The 23,396-nt window shown below is 49.8% G+C and overlaps 1 protein-coding gene across 4 annotated transcripts in view; it reads left to right on the top strand.

Annotated features, from left to right (window-relative positions):
- Positions 1 to 23,396, top strand: part of tnr (tenascin R (restrictin, janusin)) — a 1,257,678-nt gene that overhangs the window by 980,710 nt on the left and 253,572 nt on the right. For all 4 annotated transcript variants that reach the window (XM_085982119.1, XM_085982118.1, XM_085982121.1 and 1 more), the window contains exon 16: positions 13,682 to 13,812. In XM_085982119.1, the coding sequence (XP_085838245.1) occupies positions 13,682 to 13,812 (131 nt within the window). The remainder of the gene's footprint in view (positions 1 to 13,681; positions 13,813 to 23,396) is intronic.

Here is a 23,396-nt window from a genome sequence, read left to right as displayed (position 1 = left end):
AAGGGGAAAATAGACGATGAGAGTAAGCTTTCAGGGAACATAAAAACTGACTGTAAAAGCTCTTATAGATATGTGAAGAGAAAAAGATTGGTGAAGTCAAGCATAGGTCCCTTGCAGTCAGGATCAGGGGAATTTATAATGGGGAACAAAGAAATGGCTGACCAATTAAATACATACTTTGGTTCTGTCTTCACAAAGAAGGACACAAATAACCTCCCAGAGCTGTCAGGGAACATAGGCCTAGAAATTCGGTTGGTAGCGCCAGCGATTAGCACCTAAAGAGCCCGAGAATTGGGGTGTTACCCAATTTTTGGGCGGGCGCAGTGAATATAGCACCACCTCCCATATTGAGTATCCTTTTAGTGCCGGCGCTAACTCTTTGCGCGCGCCCACGGGCACAGGCAGATCATGACGTCATTTCAGTGTGCAACGCCTTTTTGGCGCCCCGGACCGGATATTCGGTGGCGCCCACAACCTTTCCTCCTGGCGCTATTAGTGACAGTTGGATGGAGCGTTCCCAGGCCCTTCTCGGACTCGGGGGGGCGTTATTTTAAGGGGATAGCACTAGTGTAAAAGCTGCAGCCATTTGTGCTGGCCATTCTGATCGTTGCTGGAGAGAGTTCCTGACCTTCTGTTGGACAGTAATTTTCTCATTGAGCCTTCGGAGGCACTGGCACTGGCAGCTTGAGGGCCCGGCTCCCGAGCTGGTGATGCAGCATCTGAAAGCAGGGAGGTGGAAGAGTGATTTTAGCAAAAGGACAGCTTGGCAGCAAGGGATGCCAGATTGCAGCAAGGCTTATGACATGGGTCCACAGTGAGAAAACATGCTGGCGGGGGGAACAAGTGGAAGGAGACAGTTGTAAAAGGTGAGAACCTTACCATCGCTGTCGACAATGGGGTCAGCAGCTGCAGTGGTTACAGGACCACTCAGACATCCTCCAAGAATCTGGTGGACTCTCTCATCGAGATCCATGAGAGTGACCACTTGTGGAGGTCCTCCACCGGTGCGAAGCTGGTCTTTGCCAATCCTTGCCAGCTTGGACTGCAGGGGAAAGGATGATGCCCTGAGTGATCATCTCATGCCCCCCATGGTGGAAGAGCCCTTACATGATGCCCTGAGTGATCATCTCATGCCCCCCATGGTGCAAGAGCCATTACATGACGCCTTGAGTCAAATGTGCATGTGTGTGCCCAGAAAGGGCCATGGGTGCTTGCTGGCAGATGACCAATGGGGCACAGCCCACCCTGTAGTCATAAAGTCAGGTGCAAATGAAGGGATCCAGAAGTTTGCAGAAACAACACTCACCCTCACTACCCGAGTGAGGTCGTTGAATTTCTTTCTGCATTGGACAGGGCTGCTGGTCACCATGCTGCTGGAGTTGACCCTCTGGCATACATCCCTCCAAGCTCGTCGGTAGTCCTTATGATTCGGCCTCCTGCCATTGTCTGGGTAGAGAACACCTCGCCGGCGCTCCAGTGCGGCCACCAATTGCTCCAGAGCCTCATTGCTGAAGCGCTCTGCTGTCTGTCTCACCTTTTCCATCTGGGCCAAGATTTTAGCGCCAGAGAAGGGCCTGCGCCGATTCTGAGGCCTGCAAGGCACAGAGTGTGGATGCTGAAGCTGACTGACCCACCCCTTTAAGAGCTGGCCGGCGCCTGGAAGTCTCGTGGTCATCGGTAATTGAGAGCACCTGCGCTGCGCCCGTCCGCTCCGATATTGGGTTGCGCCAGAAGTTAAACACCTTAGGACTCCCGTGTAACGCCTGAATTCACGCCTCAATCACCTTTAGGGGGGATGCAACCCAATATCGCGCCAGGCGGCGATAAGTTTCGTCTGGCTATAAACTTTGCGCAGCGCCAGTTCTAACGCCTCAAGTGGGGCTATACCCAATTTCTAGGCCATAGAGTCTAATGAGAGGCAGGAACTGAAAGAAATCAGTATTTGTAGGGAAATTGACGAGATTGAAGGCCAATAAATCCCCAGGGCCTGATAATCTACATCCTAGGGTACTTAAGGAAGTGGCCCTAGAAATAGTAGATGCATTGCTGGTCATCTTCCAAAATTCCATAGACTGGAACAGTACCCATGGATTGGAGGGTAGCTAATGTTGCCCCACTATTCAAAAAAGGTGGTAGAGAGAAAATGGGGAATTATAGGCCGGTAAGCCTGACATCGGTAGTGGGGGAAATGCTAGAGTCCATTATAAAAGATGTAATAGCAGAGCACTTGGAAAACAGTGACAGGGTCGGACAAAGTCAATATGGATTTACAAAAGGTAAATCGTGCTTGAATAATCTACTGGAATTTTTTGAGGACGTAACTGGTAAAATAGATAAGGGAGAACCAGTGGATGTCATAGAGTCATAGAGTCATAGAGTTATACAGCACGGATGGATGCCCTTTGGCCCATCGTGTCCGTGCCGGCCATCAAGCCCTGTCTAATCTAATCCCATATTCCAGCATTTGGTCCGTAGCCTTGTATGCTATGGCATTTCAAGTGCTCATCCAAATGCTTCTTAAATGTTGTGAGTGTTCCTGCCTCCACAACCCTTTCAGGCAGTGAGTTCCAGACTCCAACCACCCTCTGGGTGAAAAAGTTCTTTCTCAAATCCCCTCTAAACCTCCCGCCCTTTACCTTGAATCTATGCCCCCTTGTTATTGACCCTTCTACTAAGGGAAAAAGCTCCTTAGTATCCATCCTATCTATGCCCCTCATAATTTTGTACACCTCAGCCATGTCCCCCCTCAGCCTCCTCTGCTCCAAGGAAAACAAACCCAATCTGCCCAGTCTCTCTTCATAGCTGAAGCGCTCCAGTCCTGGTAACATCCTGGTGAATCTCCTCTGCACCCTCTCCAAAGCGATCACATCCTTCCTGTAGTGTGGCGACCAGAACTGCACACAGTATTCCAGCTGTGGCCTAACCAGTGTTTTATACAGCTCCATCATAACCTCCTTGCTCTTATATTCTGTGCCTCGGCTAATGAAGGCAAGTATCCCATATGCCTTTTTTACCACCTTATCCACCTGTTCCGCCGCTTTCAGGGATCTGTGTACTTGCACATCCAGATCCCTCTGACCCTCCGTCTTGCCTAGGGTCTTACCATTCATTGTGTATTCCCTTGCCTTGTTAGTCCCCCCAAAGTGCATCACCTCGCACTTTTCCGGGTTAAATTCCATTTGCCACTGTTCCACCCATCTGACCAACCCATCTATATCGTCCTGCAGACTGAGACTACCCTCCTCGCTATTTACCACCCTACCAATTTTTGTATCATCCGCGAACTTACTGATCATACCTTTTACATTCATATCCAAGTCATTAATGTAGACAACAAACAGCAAGGGACCCAGCACCGATCCCTGTGGTACCCCACTGGCCACAGGCTTCCAGTCACAAAAACAACCTTCGACCATCACCCTCTGCCTTCTGCCACTAAGCCAGTTTTGTATCCAATGTGCCAAGGCACACTGGATTCCATGGGCTCTTACCTTCTTGACCAGTCTCCTGTGCGGGACTTTATCGAAGGCCTTACTGAAATCCATGTATACCACATCCACTGCGTTACCCTCATCCACACACCTAGTCACCCCCTCAAAAAATTCAATCAAATTAGTCAGACATGATCTTCCCTTGACAAAGCCATGTTGACTATCCCTGATTAATCCTTGCCTCTCCAAGTGGAGATTAATTTTGTCCCTCAGAATTTTTTCCAATAATTTGCCTACCACTGATGTTAGGCTCACTGGCCTGCAGTTCCCCGGTTTTTCCCTACTCCCCTTCTTGAATAATGGTACTACATTAGCGGTTCTCCAGTCCTCTGGCACATCCCCTGTGGCCAGAGAGGTTCTGAATATATGTGTTAGAGCCCCCGCAATCTCTTCCTTTGCCTCACACAGCAGCCTGGGATACATTTCGTCCAGGCCTGGGGATTTATCCATTTTTAGGCCTGCTAAAACCGCCAATACCTCCTCCCTCTCGATGTTAATATGTTCGAGCATATCACAGTCCCCCCGCCCTATTTCTATGTCTACATCGTCCTTCTCCATAGTGAAAACAGATGCAAAAAATTCATTTAGAACCCCTCCTACATCTTTCGGCTCCACACACAGATTGCCACTTTTGTCCCTAATGGGCCCTATTTTTTCCCTAGTTATCCTCTTACCCTTAATATACTTATAAAACATCTTAGGATTTTCCTTTATTTTGCTCGCCAGTGTTATTTCATGGCCCCTCCTTGATCTCCTAATTTCTTTTTTAAGTATCCCCCTGCACTTTTTGTACTCCCCTAGGGCTTCCTCCGTCTTTAGCCTTTTGTATCTGCCAAAAGCCCTCCATTTTTTCCTAATCCATTCTCGTATATCCCCTGACATCCAAGGTTCCCTGTGGTTTTTGGAACCACCCTTGACCTTTACGGGAACATGTTGCCATTGTATGATCTCAATCTCCCTTCTGAAAGCCTCCCATTGCTCCGATGCGGATTTTCCTACAAGTAGCTGATCCCAGTCCATTTTGGCCAGATCCTGCCTTATCCTATTAAAATCGGCCTTCCCCCCAATTTAGAACCTTTATTTCCGGCCCATCCCTGTCCTTTTCCATGACCACTTTAAATCTCACCATATTATGGTCACTGTCACCAAAGTGCTCACCTACTAGCACTTCTTCTACTTGGCCGGCCACATTCCCTAGAATCAGGTCCAGTACCGCCCCCTCTCTTGTAGGACTTTCTACATGCTGGCTCAAAAAGCTCTCCTGGATGCACTTTAAGAATTCTACACCCTCTGAGCCTTTCACACTCTGACTATCCCAGTTAATATTGGGGAAGTTGAAATCCCCCATTATTATTACCTTATTATTTGCACATTTCTCTGAGATAGTGGCATAGTGGCATAGTGGTTAGCACTGTTGCCTCACAGCGCCAGGAACCCGGGTTCGAATCCGGCCTCGGGCGACTGTCTGTGTGGCGTTTGCACATTCTCCCCGTGTTTGCGTGGGTTTCCTCCGGGTGTTCCGGTTTCCTCCCACAGTCCAAAGATATGTGGGTTAGGTTGATTGGCTATGATAAATTGACCCTTAGTGTTAGGGGGATTAAATACGTGGGGTTACGGGGATAGGGTGGGATATGTGTTGGTGTAGGGGTTACCGGGATCGGGTGGGATATGTGTCGGTGCAGGCTTGATGGGCCGAAATGGCCTCTATCTGCACTGTGGGGTTTCGGTGATTCTGTGATATCTGTTCCTCTATCTCCCCCTGACTGTTTGGAGGCCTATAGTACACTCCCAGCAAAGTGCTTGCCCCCTTTTTGTTTTTAAGCTCCACCCATATGGCCTCATTAGAGGAACCTGCTAATATATCATCCCTCCTTACTGCAGTAATTGACTCCTTAATTAATATTGCGACACCCCCTCCTCTTATACCTCCCCCTCTGTCTCGCCTGAAGATTCTGTACCCCGGAATATTGAGCTGCCAGTCTTGCCCCTCCCTCAACCATGTCTCCGTGATAGCAACAATATCATACTCCCATGTGTTTATCAACACCTTCAGTTCATCCACCTTATTTGCAAGACTCCTTGCATTAAAATAGATGCCATCCAGCCTTGCCCTTATATATTTGCCCTGTCTACCAAGCTGACTTGTTTTTTTCTCTATAATTGGCAGCACATCACCCCCTATTTCAGCTCCCCTCTGTATCCCATCCCGCTGCCAAGTTAGTTTAAACCCCCCCCAACAGTGCTAGCAAACCTCCCCGCAAGGATATTTGTCCTGCTCTGGTTCAGGTGCAACCCGTCCGACTTGTACAAGTCCCACTTTTCCCAGAAGCAGGCCCAGTGATCCAGGAAACTAAAACCCTCCCTCCTGCACCAGCTCTTTAGCCACGCATTCATCTGTTCTATCCTCCTATTCCTATACTCGCTAGCACGTGGCACTGGGAGTAATCCAGAGATTACAACCTTTGAGGTCCTGCTGTTTAATCTGCTACCTAGCTCCCTAAATTCTTGATGCAGGACCTCATCCCCCTTCCTACCTATGTCGTTGGTCCCAATGTGGACCACGACCTCTGCCTGCTCACCCTCCCCCTTAAGAATGCCCTGTAGCCGCTCAGTGACATCCATGACCCTGGCCCCAGGGAGGCAACAAACCATCCTGGAGTCACGTTTGCGGCCACAGAAACACCTATCTGTTCCCCTTACGATAAAATCCCCTACCACTATTGCTCTCCCACTCTTTTTCCTCCCTTTCTGAGCAGCAGAAGCGTCCCTGGTGCCAGGAAGTTGGCTGCTGCTGCTTTCCCCTGGTGAGTCATCCCCCTCAACAGTATTCAACTTGGTATACCTGTTTGAAAGGGGGATGACCGCAGGGGTCCCCTGCACTTCCTGCCTGCCTCTGTTGCTCCACCTGATGGTCACCCAATTCCTTTCTGCCTGTGCAGCCCTACCCTGCGGCGTGAACAACTCGCTAAACGTGCTATCCACGACCCTGTCAGCATCGCACATGCTCCAAAACTCATCCACCCGCAGCTCGAGCGCCGCAATGCGGTCTACAAGTAGCTGCAGCTGGATGCATTTCTTGCACACATGGTCGTCAGGGATACTGGCAGCATCCCTGACTTCCCACATGGAGCAAGAGGAGCAGAACACGGGGCTGAGCTCTCCTGCCATGACTTACTCCTTTAATTAATTAAAAAATTTATTCTGTACCCCAGTTACAGGTTTACTCTAGGGCGCTTTATTTACCAACTGTCCCCACTACACCACAGAGACCCTAGAAATTTAACACCACAGAATTCAAGCTTGTATTGAAAAGAGAGAAATACTCACCAACCAATCACTTACCTGCTTCCTGCTGACGTCACACTTGGATTACTTTTTACCTCTCTCCTGGAACCTGGATTGGTATGCCTCGGGTTGCTCCCTTTTATCCTCCGCCGCCTCGGGCTGCTCCCGCGCAGGTCCGCTGCTTCTCCGGTCTCGGGGCTCTGGGCCTCGCTGCCTCGGGTTGCTCCCTTTTATCCTCCGCCGCCTCGGGCTGCTCCCGCGTAGGTCCGCTGCTTCTCCGGTCTCGGGGCTCTGGGCCTCGCTGCCTCGGGTTGCTCCCTTTTATCCTCCGCCGCCTCGGGCTGCTCCCGCGCAGGTCCGCTGCTTCTCCGGTCTCGGGGTGTATTTGGACTTTCAGAAGGCTTTCGATAAGGTCCCGCACAAGAGATTAGCATGTAAAGTTAAGGCACATGGGATTGGGGGCAAGATATTGACTTGGATAGAGAACTGGTTGGCAGACAGAAAGCAAAGAGTTGGAATAAATGGGTCTTTTTCCGAGTGGCAGGCAGTGACTAGTGGGGTACCGCAGGGATCGGTCCTTGGACCCCAGCTATTCACAATATATATTAATGATCTAGATGAGGGAACTAGACGTAATATCGCCAAGTTTGCAGACGACACAAAGCTGGGTGGGCGTGTGTGCTGTGAGGAGGATGCCGAGAAACTCCAGTATGATTTGGCCAGGTTGGGTGATTGGGCAGAAGCATGGCAGATGCAATATAATGTGGATAAATGCAAGGTTATCCACTTTGGTGTCAAAAACAGGAAGGCAGATTGTTATCTGAATGGCAATAGATTGGGAGAAGGGGAAGTGCAATGAGACCTGGGGGTCCTTGTGCACCAGTCGCTGAAGGTAAGCATGCAGGTGCAGCAGGCGGTTAAGAAGGCAAATGGTATGTTGGCCTTCGTAGCGAGAGGGTTCGAGTACAGGAACAAGGTTGTCTTGCTGCAGTTGTACAGGGCCTTGGTGAGACCGCACCTTGAGTATTGTGTGCAGTTTTGGTCACCTTATCTGAGGAAGGATGTTCTTGCCATGGAGGGAGTGCAGCAAAGATTCACCAGGCTGATACCTGGGATGGCAGGAATGACTTATGAGGAGAGATTGGGTCGATTGGGCTTATACTCGCTGGAGTTTAGAAGAATGAGAGGGGATCTCATTGATACTTATAAAATTCTAACAGGACTAGACAGACTAGATGCAGGAAGGATGTTCCTGATGGCTGGGGAGTCCAGAACCAGGGGTCACAGTCCAAGGATAAGAGGTAAGCCATTTAAGACAGAGATGAGGAGGAATTTCTTCACCCAGAGAGTGGTGAACCTGTGGAATTCTCTACCACAGAAGGCAGTAGAGGCTAATTCATTAAATATATTGAAGAAGGAGTTAGATATATTACTTAAGGCTAAAGGGATCAAGGGATATGGAGAGAAGGCAGGGACAGGTTATTGAATTTGGATGATCAGCCATGAATAGTGGAGCAGGCTCGAGGGGCCGAATGGCCTACTCCTGCTCCTATCATCTATGTTTCTATGAATGATGGGATTTACAGAGAGAATGATGGGGATATACACAGAGAATGAAGGAACATAAACAGAGAATGATGGGGATATAGACAGAGAATGATGGGATATACACAGAAAATGACAGGGATATACAAAGAGAATGATGGGATATACACAGAGAATGATGGGATATACACAGAAAATGACGGGGATATACACAGAGAATGATGGAGATATACACAGAGAATGATGGGATATATCAGGGAGTGATGGGATATACACAGAGAATAAGAACATAAGAACATAAGAAATAGGAGCAGGAGTAGGCCAATCGGCCCCTCGAGCCTGCTCCGCCATTCAATAAGATCATGGCTGATCTGATCCTAACCGCCAATCCACTATCACAGAATCATCTCCTGAATCTAACAGAATTAGACACACGAAATAGGAGCAGGATCAGGCTACACGGCCCCTGGGCCCGCTCCGCTACCCACAGGGCCATGACCAATCCGAACCTAGACTCATGTCCAGATTCCTGCCCGCTCCCCGTAACCCTTAATTCCCTTTACTTCTAGGAAACTGTCTATTTCTGTTTTAAATTTATGTAATGATGTAGCTTCTACAGCTTTTTGGGGCAGCCTATTCCATGGACCTACCATCCTCTGAGTGAAGTAGTTCCTCCTCACCTCAGTTTTGAAAGAGCAGCCCCTTATTCTAAGACTATGCCCCCTAGTTCGAGTTTCACCCATCATCGGGAACATCTTCTCCGCATCCACCCGATCCGACCACTTCACAATCTTATATGTTTCAATAAGATCGCCTCTCATTCTTCTGAACTCCAATGAGTAGAGTCCCAATCTACTCAACCTCTCCTCATATGTCCATCCCCTCATCCCCGGGATTAACCAAGTGAACCTTCTTTGTACTGACTCGAGAGCAAGTATGTCCTTTCTTAAGTATGGACACCAAAACTGTACGCAGTATTCCAGGTGCGGCCTCACCAATACCTTGTACAACTGAAGCAATACCTCCCTATTTTTATATTCTATCCCCCTAGCAATGAAAGCCAACATTCCATTGGCCTTCTTAATCACTTGCTGCACCTGCATACTAACCTTTTGAGTTTCGTGCACCAGGACCCCCAGATCCCTTTGTACTTCAGTACTTTCCAGTTTCTTGCCATTAGGATAATAACTTGCCCTACGATTTTTCCTGCTGAAGTGCATAACCTCACACTTTCCAGTATTGTATTCCATCTGCCAAATCTCTGCCCACTTACTTAGTCTGTTGATGTCCCCTTGCAGGTTTTTTATGTGCTCCTCACTCACTACTTTCCCTCCCATCTTAGTATCATCTGCAAACTTTGATATGTTACACTCGGTCCCCTCCTCCAAATCATTAATATAGATTGTAAAGAGTTGGGGACCCAGCACTGACCCCTGCGGAACACCACTAGTTACTGATTGCCAGTCTGAGAATCAACCATTTATCCCAACTCTCTGCCTTCTGTTAGATAGCCAATCCTCTATCCATGCCAGAATATTACCCCCAATCCCGTGATTTTTTATCTTAAGCAATAATCTTTTGTGTGGCACCTTGTCAAATGCCTTTTGGAAGTCTAAATACACTACGTCCACTGGTTCCCCTTTATCCACCCTATACGTTACTTCCTCAAAGAACTCCAGCAAATTTGTCAAACATGACTTCCCCTTCATAAAACCATGCTGACTTTGTCCTATTAAATTATGATTATCCAAATGTCCTGTTACTGTCTCCTTAATAATGGACTTCAAAATTTTACCTACCACAGATGTTAGGCTAACCAGTCTATAGTTTCCAGCCTTCTGTCTACTGCCCTTTTTAAATAAGAGTGTTACATTAGCAGTTTTCCAGTCTGCCGGGACCTTTGCCGAGTCCAGGGAGTTTTGGAAAATTATTACCAATGCACCCACAATCCCTACCGCCACTTCCCTCAAGACCCTAGGATGTAAGCCATCAGGTCCAGGTGATTTATCCGCCTTGAGTCCCATTATTTTACCGAGTACCACTTCCTTAGTGATTTTGATCATGTTTAGCTCCTCCCCCCTTTAGCCCCCTGTTTGTCCAGTGTTGGGATATTCTTAGTGTCTTCTACTGTAAAGACTGATGTAAAATATTCATTCAGTGTTTTTGCCATCTCCATATTTCCCACCATTAATTTCCCGGTCTCATCCTCTAAGGGACCAACATTTACTTTAGCCACCCTTTTTCTTTTTATATAACTATAAAAACTCTTACTATCTGTTTTTATATTTTTTGCTAATTTACTTTCATAATCTATCTTCCCTTTCTTAATCAATCTTTTTGTTATTTTTTGCTGTCTTTTAAAGTTTTCCCAATCCTCTATCCTCCCACTAGATTTGGCTACCTTATATGCCCTTGTTTTTAGTCGAATACTATCCTTAATTTCTTTACTTAGCCACGGATGGCTGTCTTTTCTTTTACGCCCTTTTCTTCTCAGTGGAATATATTTTTTTTGGAAGTTGTAAAATAACTCCTTGAATGTACACCACTGATCATGTATCGTCTTACCCTTTAATCTATTTTCCCAATCCACTCTATTCAATTCCGCTCTCATACCTTCATAGTCTCCTTTATTCAAGCTTAGCACGCTTGTTTGAGATCCAACCTTCTCACCCTCTAATTGAATATGGAATTCAACCATGTTATGGTCACTCATTCCAAGGGGATCCTTTACTAGGACATTTTTAATTAATCCCGTCTCGTTACACAGGACCAGATCTAAGGTTGCTTGCCCCCTGTTCGGTTCAGTTACATACTGCTCAAGAAACCCATCCCTAATACACTCAATGAACTCATCCTCAAGGCAGTCCTGCCCAATTTGATTTGTCCAATTAATATGATAGTTAAAATCCTCATAATTATAGATGTTCCCTTATTACAAGCCTCAACTATTTCCTGATTGATACTCCGTCCAACAGAGTTGCCACTGTTCGGAGGCCTATAGACTACGCCCACTAGTGTTCTTTTCCCCTTATTATTCCTTACCTCCACCCAAACTGTTTCATTACCCTGATCTTTTGACCCAATATCATTTCTCTGTATTACAGTGATTCCTTCCTTTATTAACAGAGCCACCCCACCTCCCCTTCCTTCCTGCCTGTCCTTCCTGATCGTTAAATAACCTGGTATGTTTAATTCCCAGGCATTGTCACCCTGCAGCCATGTTTCTGTAATGGCCACAAGATCATACCCATATGTAGTTATTTGTGCCATTAACTCATCTATTTTGTTACGAATGCTACGTGCATTCAGATAGAGAACTTTCAAAGATGTTTTGTGACACTTAGTTCCTGCTTTTGCCCTTTTTATTACTTTACCTTTTACTCCATACCTTCTGCCCCTTCCTGACACGCTCTGGTTTTTAATTTCCCCACTGCTACCTAAGTCTATTACCTTCTCTGTTGTCATTTTTATTATTTGCTCTCTAGGAACCTCCCCCCCACTAGTTAGTTTAAAGCCCTCGCTACAGCCCTAGTTATATGATCCGCCAGGACTCTAGTCCCAGCACTGGCCAAGTGAAGCCCGTCCCAACGGAACAGCTCCCTCCTGCCCCAGTACTGGTGCCAGTGTCCCAGGAAGCAAAACCCATTTCTCCCACACCAGTCTTTGAGCCACGCATTTAACTCTCTAATTTTATTTGTCCTAGCCAAATTCGCTCGTGGCTCAGGTAATAATCCAGAGATTATTACCCTTGTGGTTCTGCTTTTTAATTTGGCCCCTAGCTGCTCAAACTCCCTCAGCAGAACCTCCTTCCTTGTCCTATCTATGTCGTTGGTACCAACATGGACCACGACAACTGGATCCTCCCCCTCCCACTCCAAGTTTCTCTCCAGTCCAGAGGAAATGTCCTTAACCCTGGCACCGGGCAGGCAACACAGCCTTCGGGACTCTCGCTCTCGGCTGCGAAGAACTCTATCTATCCCCCTAACGATACTATCCCCTACCATTACAACATTTCTTTAACTCCCCCCACTTGAATGGCCCCCTGCTCCACGGTGCTGTGGCCAGGTTGCTCATCCTCCCTGCAGTCCCTGCTCCTGTCCCCACAGGGAGTAAGAGCCTCGAACCTGTTGGACAAGTGCAAGGGCTGCGGCTCCTCCAACACTACCTCCTGGATCCCCGTACCTGCCTCACTTCTAGTCACACCATCCTGACCCTGGCCACGGACTACATCTGATTTAATTAATCTAATTGGTGTGACTACCTCGTGATACACAGAGTCCAGGTAACTCTCCCCCTCCCTGATGTGTCTCAGTGTTTGAAGCTCGGTCTCCAGCTCTTCAACACGGAGCTGGAGTTCCTCGAGCAGCCAACACTTACTGCAAATGTGATCACCGTGAGCATCAATGGTGTCCACCAGCTCCCACATATTGCAGCGGCAACACATCACCTGATCGCCCATTCTATGTAATTAATTAAATTTATTAATATTATTCTTAAATACCCTCTGCCCCGATTCTAGATGGTGTATATCACACCTTAGAAACTATAAACCCAAGAGATTTAAGCTTAAAAGGGAGAAATACTCACCAACCAATCACTTACCCGCTTTCTGGTGACGTCACACTTGGATTACTTTTTACCTCTCTCCTTCCCTCCGAGTTCAGAGACTGGCGATTGGTAAACCCTCCTGGTCTCTGGGGCCTTTTATAGCCCCGCTCTGCCGCTCAGGATTCCCGCCGACGCTGTGAGGCCTTACCTGGTCTCTGGGGACTTTTATACCCCGCTCTGCCGCTCAGGTTTCCCGCCGACGCTGTGAGGCCTTACCTTGTCTCTGGGGACTTTTATACCCTGCTCTGCCGCTCAGGTTTCCCACCGACGCTGTGAGGCCTTACCTTGTCTCTGGGGACTTTTATACCCTGCTCTGCCGCTCAGGTTTCCCACCGACGCTGTGAGGCCTTACCTGGTCTCTGGGGACTTTTATACCCCACTCTGCCGCTCAGGTTTCCCGCCGACGCTGTGAGGCCTTACCTGGTCTCTGGGGATATACACAGAGAATGATGGGATATATCAGGGAATGATGGGATGTACACAGAGAATGATGGAGATATACACAGAGAATGATGGGATATACACAGAGAATGATGGGGATATACACAGAGAATGGTGGGATATACACAGAGAATGGTGGGATATACACAGAGAATGGTGGTGTGTATACATGGAGAAGTGTGGAGGGTGTACATGTAGAATGGTGGTGGTTGGTTTTTTTAGGGAGTCCTTTGTTTCGGGTACACTCGGCCTTTTTTGTGTGTTTCCGGCCTGGGTTGACTCTTCCTAAGGCAGCGCTTTCTCTGTTGCAGCTTTGGATCCACCGAGGAACCTGACAGCGAGTGAGGTGAGCCGGAGGAGCGCGCTGATCTCCTGGCAGCCTCCTCTGGCTGACATTGAGAACTATGTGCTGGTGTACGAGGACAGCAGTGGACAGCGGAAGGTAGGCCTGTGCCGTGGGAATGTTCAATAGGAAACTCGTTGCCATGTCTACAATACAGGCAGGGGTGTGACTGGAAAACCTGTGATCAGCGGAGACTGAGAAATTATCCAACTCCACATGTGTGTGTGTGTGTGTGTGTGTGATAGAGAGAGACGCCCCGGTTTTATCCCCACCGCGCTGCCCAGTGGGAATATTGCATGGGAGAGTATCAAATTTTAAAATGCTACCATCCTGGCACCAATCGGCTGCCTTCCCGACCATTTAAACATTTACTGCCACGTCAGGCCACCCAGGAATCTCCCAGTACAAGCAGGTGGGGCCGAGTGACCAGTCACAGTATTTACTGACCATCAAGGCGAGGCCTGCATTGCCGGCTGCCCGTCAACTGATCCATGGCAGAAGGCCACATTTGGCTGAGGTAACTATTAGAGATCTGCTCCTTTTAGAACTCCTTGTGAACCAGGAGTTATCCTCCCGCTCCACCCCCAGGCCCTTCAAGGAGTTCTTGTGCCTCCCCAGCCCAACACCTCCTCGGATCTCACTGGAACCCCAATTCTCGATCTCCTACACAACACTCATTCCACTGACTGCCAGGGACCATCCCCCAGGCCCTAGCCCCAGCCTCTGCCACTGAATACCCACCGCCGTCCGCCGGCCACGCAGGCAATCTAACCAGCTGTCGAGCCGCAGTCAGAGAAGATTTGTTTACATGAGGCCCTGCCATTAAAATCACCAGGGTCTCAGTGTCCCCGATCTTGCTGGGTTCATGGTCTGTACTGAGCTCCCCCGCACCCTCCCCACCTCCCCTCATTAATATCCAGGCCAGAGAGAGAGAGAGGGGGGAGTGAGAGAGAGAGAGACCGACTGGAGAAGAGAGAGAGACTGGGGGAGAGACTGGGGAGAGAGAGAAAGAGACTGGGGGAGAGAGAGAGAGACGGGGAGAGCGAGAGAGAGAGAGAGACTGGGGGAGAGAGAGAGAGAGAGACGGGGGAGAGGGGGAGAGAGACAGACTGGGGGAGAGAGAGAGAGAGACAGACTGGAGGAGAGAGAGAGAGAGACAGACTGGGGGAGAGAGAGAGAGAGTGGATGAGATAGAGAGAGAGACTGGGAGAGAGAGAGAGACTGGGGGAGAGAGAGAGACAGATTTGGGGAGAGAGAGACTGGGGGAGAAAGAGAGAGAGAAAGAGATGGGGAGAGAGAGAGAAGGGGGAGCGAGAGAAACAGACTGCGGCGTGAGAGAGAGATTGGGGAGAGAGAGAGAGACGGGAGAAAGAGAGGGAGAGAGAGACTGGGGAGACAGAGAGAGAGAGAGACTGGGGAGAGAGAGAGAGACTGGAGAGAGAGAGAGAGCGACTGGGGGGGAGAGAGAGAGAGACTGGGGGGAGAGAGAAAGAGAGAGAGAGACTGGGGAGAGAGAGAAAGAGAGAGAGACTGGGGAGAGAGAGAGAAAGAGAGATTGGGGAGAGGGAGAGACTTGGGAGAGAGAGAGAGACTGGGGAGAGAGAGAGAGACTGGGGAGAGAGAGAGAGAGAGACTGGGGAGAGGGAGATTGGAGAGAGAGAGAGACTGGGGAGAGAGAGAGAGAGACTGGGGAGAGGGAGATTGGAGAGAGAGAGAGAGGGGGGACTGGGAGAGAGAGAGAGAGAGACGGGGAGAGAGACGGAGGAGAGAGGGACTGGGGAGAGAACGAAAGAGACTGGGGAGAGAGAGAGAGACTGGGGAGAGAGAGAGACTGGGGAGAGAGAGACTGGGGAGAGGGAGTGAGACGGGGAGAGAGAGTCTGGGGGAGAAAGAGAGAGAATGGGGAGAGTGATAGAGAATCGGGGGAGAGAGAGAGACTGGGGGAGAGAGCATGAGAGAGACGAGGGAGAGAGTGAGACAGGTGGAGAGAGAGAGAGACTTGGGGGAGAGAGAGAGAGACCAGGGAGAGATAGAGAGACTGGGAAGAGAGAGAGACTGGGGTGAGAGAGAGACTGGGAAGAGAGAAAGAGAGACTAGGGGAGAGAGAGAGAGACTGGGGACATAGAGAGAGAGACTGGGAGAGAGAGAGATAGAGACGGGGAGAGAGAGAGAGAGACTTGGGGAGAGAGAGAGGGAGACGGGGAAAGAGAGAGAAAGAAAGACGGAGGTAGAGAGAGAGAGAAGGGGAGAGAGAGAAAGAGACTGTGGAGAGAGAGAGAGAGGGGGGGAGAGAGAGAATATGACCATAAAGAAGAATACCCTCAGTCAACTAGTCCTGGGACTCAGTGAAGTAACTACTAACAATACTAACAATAACCAGCCCCAGGACAGTGACAGGGTAACACAAAGAATTCGACCCAACACAATCGTCGCTAAGCAAAAGGAAAAATATCTGACATATTGGGCAGAAACAACAAAAACCCAAAGCAAACTCAATTGCTACTTGGCCCTAAACAGACAATACAACATAGCTGATTACCTGACCATGGTAAAGGATAACAAACTGAGAAGAACCTTGACAAGGTACAGACTTAGCGAACATAGCCTAGCGATCGAAAAAGGCAGACACAGGCAGACCAGGCTGCCAAGAGAAGACAGGATATGCTCTCACTGCAGTCAGGGAGTAGTGGAGACAGAGATGCACTTCCTCACAGCCTGTGGAAAATATCAGGGCATCAGGGAGAATTTCTACCAAAAATTCTCACAAATATGCCCTGAATTCAGAAATCTGAATGACAACCAAAAACTCCCATTCCTACTGGGGGAGGAGAGAAGCTGTGTAACACTGGCGGCACACTATGTTACAGCTTGCCATGAACAGAGGGACAACCAGTAAACTAAGAAAAGAGTATATATAAACAATGCGAATGTATATTGATACACTCAGGGATATACCTGTTTATACACTGTATGAATAGAACTGCGTTTATGTGTTCAACCATAAATGTATTTTGATGCTTTGGCAACATAAGATGCACCTTATCATGCCAATAAAGCGATTTGAATTTGAATTTGAATTTGAGAGAGAGAGAGACTGGGGAGAGAGAGAGACGGGGAGAGAGAGAGACTGGGGAGAGCAGGAAAGAGAGAGAGACTGGGGGAGAGAGAGAGAGATTGGGGAGAGAGACTTGGGAGAGAGAGAGTGAGAGACTGGGGAGAGAGAGAGAGAGACTGGGGAGAGAGAGACTGGAGAGAGAGAGAGGGGGGAGACTGGGGGAGAGAGAGAGAGACTGTATGGATAGATCTATATTTTTGTGTACAACCATGAATGTTTTTCGATGCTTTGGCAGCATAAGATGTACCTTGTCATGCCAATAAAGTGATTTGAATTGAATTGAATTGAATTGAGAGATACGGGGAGAGAGAGACTGGGAGAGTGAGAGACGGGGAGAGAGAGAGACTGGGGGAGAGAGAGAGACTGAGGAGAGAGAGAGGGACTGGGGAGAGACAGAGAGAGACAGGGGGAGAGAGAGAGAAACTGGTGGAGAGAGAGAGAGACTGGGGAGAGAGGGAAAGAGAGAGAGAGACTGGGGGAGAGGGAGAGAGAGAGAGAGAGATTGGGGAGAGAGAGGGACTGGGGAGAGAGAGTGAGAGACTGGGGAGATAGAGAGACTGGGGAGAGAGAGAAACGGGGAGAGAGAGAGATTGGGGAGAGAGCGAGACGGGGAAGAGAGAGAGACTGGGGAGAAAGAGAGAGACTGGGGACAGTGATAGAGACTGGGGGAGAGAGAGAGAGAGAGAGGGACTGGGGGAGAGAGACGGAGAGAGATTGGGGGAGAGAGAGAGGAGAGAAAGAGAGAGGGATACTGGGAAGAAAGAGAGAGAAAGAAAGAGATGGGGAGAGAGATAGAGAGAGAGAGAAAGACTAGGAAGAGAGAGAGACTGAGGGAGAGAGAGAGCGAGAGACTGGGGAGAGAGAGAGACTGGGGAAGAGAGAGAGAGAGACTGGGGGAGAGAGAGAGAGGCTGGGGGAGAGAGAGAGAGATGGGGAGAGAGAGAGAGAGAGAGCAGGAGAGAGAGAAAGAGACTGGGGAGAGAGAAGAGAGAGACTGGGGAGAGAGAGAGGAGGGAGAGAGAGACTGGGAAGAGAGAGAGAATGGGGGAGAGATAGAGAGAGCGAGACTGCGGGAGATAGATGGGAGAGAGAGAGAGACTGGGGTGTGCACAAGAGAGAGACGGAGAGAGAAAGAGAGACTGGGGGAGAGAGTGAGACTGGGGGAGAGAGACTGGTGGAGAGAGACTGGGGGTGAGAGAGAGACTGGGGGAGAGAGGGACAGGGAGAGAGAGAGAGGGACAGGGAGAGAGAGAGATTGGGGAGAGAGAGTGAGACTGGGGGAGAGAGAGAGACTGGGGAGAAAGAGAGAGACTGGGGAGAGTGATAGAGGGACTGGGGAGAGAGAGAGAGAGGGACTGGGGGAGAGAGATGGAGAGAGACTGGGGGAGAGAGAGAGCAGAGAGAGATAGGGATACTGGGAAGAGAGAGAAACTTGGGGAAAGAGAGAGAGAGAGATAGGGAGAGAGAGAGAGACTGGGCAGAGAGAGAGAGAGAGAGACTGGGGCGAGTGGGAGAGAGAGACTGGGAGAGAGAGAGACTGGGGGAGAGAGAGCGAGACTGGGGCAGAGAGAGAGAGAGACTGGGGTGAGAGAGAGAGACTGGGAAGAGAGAGAGAGAGACTGGGGGAGAGAGAGAAAGAGACTGGGGGAGATAGAGAGAGAGACTGGGGGAGATAGAGAGAGAGACTGGGAGAGAGAGAGAGACACAGGGGAGAAAAACTTTGACAATGTACAGACTTAGTGAACATAACCTGGCGATCGAAAAAGGTAGACACAGGCAGACCCGGCTACCAAGAGAGGACAGGATATGCTCTCACTGCAGTCAGGGAGTGGTGGAGACAGAGATGCACTTCCTCACAGCTTGTAGAAAATATCAGAGCATAAGGGAGAATTTCTACCCAAAATTCACAAAAATATGCCCGGAATTCAGAAATTTGAGTGACGACCAAAAACTCCCATACCTACTAGGGGAAGAGAGAAATTGTGTAACACTAGCGGCACACTATGTTACAGCTTGCCATAAACAGAGGGACAACCACTAAATATAAGAAAAGAGTATATATAAATTATATGAAAGTATATTTATACACTCAGGGATATATCTGTTTATACACTGTATGGATAGATTTGTATTTTTGTGAACAAACATGAATGTTTTTCAATGCTTTGGCAACATAAGATGTAATTTGTCATGCCAATAAAGCGATTTGAATTGAATTGAATTGAATTGATAGAGAGAGAGAGAGACTGTGGGATAGAGAAAGACTGGGGGAGAGAGAGAGAGACTGGGGGAGAGAGAGAGAGAGATGGGGGGAGAGAGAGAGAGCAGGAGAGAGAGAAAGAGACTGGGGAGAGAGAAGAGAGAGACTGGGGGAGAGAGAGAGGAGGGAGAGAGAGACTGGGAAGAGAGAGACTGGGGAGAGAGAGAGAATGGGGGAGAGATAGAGGGAGCGAGACTGTGGGAGAAAGACTGGGGGGGAGAGAGAGAGACTAGGGTGAGCGCGAGAGAGAGATGGGGCGAGAAAGAGAGACTGGGGGACAGAGTGAGACTGGGGGAGAGAGAGAGACTGGTGGAGAGAGACTGGGGGAGAGAGAGAGACTGGGGGAGAGAGAGAGATAGAGAGACTGGGGAGAGAGAGAGGCTGGTGGAGAGAGATTGGGGGAGAGAGAGAGACTGGGGGAGATAGAGAGAGAGAGACTGGGGGAGAGAGAAAGAGAGACTGGGGGAGAGAGGGAGAGAGACTGGGGGAGATAGAGAGAGTGACTGGGGGAGATAGAGTGAGAGACTGGGAGAGAGAGGGAGAGAACGACGGGGGAGAGAGAGAGCCTTGGGGGAGAGAGAGAGAGAGATGGGGAGAGAGAAAGAAATGGTGGTAGAGAGAGGGAGAGAGAGAAGGGGAGAGAGAGAGAGACTGGGGAGAGAGAGAATAGAATATGCGATCAATGTCTGGCTGGCGAGGTTGAAACAGAAATGCATTTCCTCCTAAAATGCGAAAAATTCAACACATCAAGAAACATATTATTCAACAAGCTAAGCCAAACAACCCCAGATTTCAAGGAATTGGATGATCTGTCAAAATTGAGATTAGTCCTAGGAGAAGGAGACAGACCATACCTTGGGGCTAAATATGTAACAACATGTCACAACCTGAGGACTGTTTAAAAGTAAGACTGTTTAAAATTAATATTGAACGTACCAAATGAAGTAGAAAGACTGTTTAAAATTAATATTGTTTAAAAGTAATATTGTATATACCCAACAAATGTCAAATCGATTGACACCTACAGAATGTTGGAAAACTGTACCTTTTTGCAATGTAAGCTTTGGCAATATGGTTCTCTGTAAACTTTCATGCCAATAAAGCATTTGAACTGAACTGAACTGAACTGACTGTGGAGAGAGAGAGAGACGGGGAGAGAGGGGGAGAGAGAGACTGGGGAGAGAGAGAGAGACTGGGGGGAGAAAGTGAGAGACTGGGGAGAGAGGGAGTGAGAGACTGGGGGAGAGAGAGAGGCTGGTGGAGAGAGATTGGGGGAGAGAGAGAGACTGGGGGAGATAGAGAGAGAGAGACTGGGGGAGAGAGAAAGAGAGACTGGGGGAGAGAGGGAGAGAGACTGGGGGAGATAGAGAGAGTGACTGGGGGAGATAGAGTGAGAGACTGGGAGAGAGAGGGAGAGAACGACGGGGGAGAGAGAGAGCCTTGGGGGAGAGAGAGAGAGAGATGGGGAGAGAGAAAGAAATGGTGGTAGAGAGAGGGAGAGAGAGAAGGGGAGAGAGAGAGAGACTGGGGAGAGAGAGAGAGACTGTGGAGAGAGAGAGAGACGGGGAGAGAGGGGGAGAGAGAGACTGGGGAGAGAGAGAGAGACTGGGGGGAGAAAGTGAGAGACTGGGGAGAGAGGGAGTGAGAGACTGGGGGAGAGAGAGAAACTGGGGGAGAGAGAGAGAGAGACGGGGAGAGAGAAAGAGAGATGGGGAGAGAGAGAGAGACTGGGGGAGATATAGAGAGAGACTGGGAGAGAGAGAGCGAGAGAGACTTGGGGAGAGAGAGAGAGACGGGGAGAGAGAGAGAAAGAGACGGGGTAGAGAGAGAGAGAGAAGGGGGAGAGAGAGAGAAACTGAGGAAAGAGAGAGACTGGGGAGAGACAGAGAGACAGGGGGAGAGAGAGGGAGAGAGAGACGGGGAGAGAGAGAGAGAAACTGGTGGAGAGAGAGAGAGACTGGGGAGAGACGGAAAGAGAGATATTGGGGGAGAGAGAGAGAGAGATTGGGGAGAGAGAGAGAGACTTGGGAGAGAGAGAGAGACTGGGGAGAGAGAGAGAGAGGCTGAGGAGAGAGAGACTGGAATCAGAGAGAGAGCGGGTTACTGGGGGAGATAAACAGAGAGAGAGACAGGGGAGAAAGATAGAGACTGGGGAGAGAGAGACTGGGGAGATGGAGAGAGACTGGGGAGAGAGAGTGAGAGAGAGGGACTGCTGGAGTCATTCTGTCAGACCTGGGCCCTGACAATAAACCCCCAAAAAACCAAAGTCCTTGTGTTCCAGCAAAGATCCAGACATCAGGGACCCAGAATAAATTTCACACTAGGAACAACTAAAATTAACAAACCACTAACTACACATACTTGGGCTTAAAAATCAGCTCCATGGGAAATTTTCATCTGGCTGTGAATGAACTGAAAGAGAAAGCTAGAAGGGCTTTTTATGCCATTAAAAAATCAATCCAAATAGAAATCCCAATTGGCATTTGGCTCAAAATTTTAAAATCAGTAATTGAACCAATTGCACTCTATGGCAGTGAGGTGTGGGGACCGCTAACACAACAAGAATTTGTAAAATGGGACAAACACCCAATTGAGATCCTACATGCAGAATTCTGTAAAGGTATCCTCCGGACTCAAAGGAAAACCGTAAACAATGCATGCAGGGCAGAACTAGGCCAATATCCATTAATAATTACTATCCAAAAAAGAGCCACCAAATTTTGGAAACACCTAAAAATGAGCAACCCCCACTGCTATCATTACGAAGCCCTGAAATGCCAAGAGAGGACCATAAAGAAGAATACCCTCAGTCAACTAGTCCTGGGACTCCGTGAATTAACTACTTGTTGAGATACTGCGGCAAACGTGGGAGTCGAGACAGAGCTATTGAAAACACAGCTTCTTTATTCTGACCACATGGCAAACAGGAACTAGAAAAGCCCGCGCATCCACTTAAATACTTCCCAGACAGGAAGTGCTCCCGGCAGCCTGTCCCTGCGGGAAACAAGTTGCTGGAGGAAAGGGCCCCCGGCTGGGGGCTTCTGCTTAGACTGTCTGTGCCGCCGTGAGCGGATTATGTCCAGTGGTGGCGTGTCGCCACAGAGCTCCCCCCAGAATCCGCTTAGGAGGAGTGGACGAGTCGTGACGGTGGTCTAATGGTTCTGCCGCAGCGGCTCTGAGTGGTCGCCGGTCTGGTTGGTTGGGTCGGGCGGTTCGCCGCCGGCTGTGCTGGCTTGCCGGGGGGACGGCCTCTGGCTGGAGGCTGGGCCACGGGGACCTGTTCCCCTGGTTCTGTGTGTGCTGGTTTGAGCCGGTCGATGGAGGCTGTCTCGACCCTGTCGCCGAGTCGCAGCTTGAATACCTTGTCCCCGGTTTGTAGTACCTCGTACGGACCGTCGTACGGGGGTCGCAGGGGCCCGCGGTGCATGTCGTGTCGCACGAAGACGAAGCGCGCCTGCTGTAAATTTGGCGGGACGTGAGGTGCGAGTTCGCCGTGTCGGTTGAACGGAAGTGGGGCGAACTGCTGAGCGGAAGAGAAAGAGTCGAGCCGCTGCTGTTCGGCCGACCAAGGCTTGGTAGGCTCCGGAAGGAATTCGCCTGGGACGCGCAGCGGTTGTCCGTAGACTAACTCCGCTGCCGAGGACTGGAGGTCTTCCTTGATCGCGGTGCGTAGGCCGAGTAGCACCCACGGTAGGCGGTCAGTCCAGGTACTGTCCTGCAGGCCGGCGCGGAGTGAGGCCTTGAGTGACCTGTGGAAGCGTTCACAAAGTCCGTTGGCCTGCGGGTGGTACGCCGTGGTGCGGTGGAGCGTCACCCCGAGGTTGCGTGCTGTGGCCGTCCAGAGTTCGGAGGTGAACTGGGCGCCTCTGTCGGAGGTTATGTCGGCCGGTACGCCGAACCTCGCAACCCAGGTGTTAACGAACGCCCTGGCGATGTCGGCTGTGGTGGTGGAGGTCAGCGGCACTGCCTCAGGCCAGCGTGTGTAGCGGTCGACCATCGTGAGGAGATAAGTTTGGCCTTGCAATGGCGGCAGGGGACCGACGATGTCGACGTGTACGTGGTCGAAACGGCGGCTGGGTACCTCGAAGTCTCCCAGGGGTGCTTTGGTGTGCAGCTGTACCTTAGCCCGTTGGCAGGCGAGGCAGGAGGTGGCCCAAGTCCGAACATCTCTGCTAAGGCCGCGCCAGACGAAGCGCTTGGAGAGGAGTTTGACGGATGCGCGGGAACCCGGGTGAGAGAGCCCGTGGAGCGCGTCGAAGACGCGGCGGTGCCAGGTCTCAGGGACGACCGGCCTGGGTTGGCCGAGTG

Source organism: Somniosus microcephalus, chromosome 3 (assembly GCF_052327205.1).
Source record: "Somniosus microcephalus isolate GS21.2 chromosome 3, FLI_Smic_1.0, whole genome shotgun sequence".
In the NCBI taxonomy this organism is placed as follows: domain Eukaryota; kingdom Metazoa; phylum Chordata; class Chondrichthyes; order Squaliformes; family Somniosidae; genus Somniosus; species Somniosus microcephalus.
This window is presented reverse-complemented; position numbering and strand designations above follow the sequence as displayed.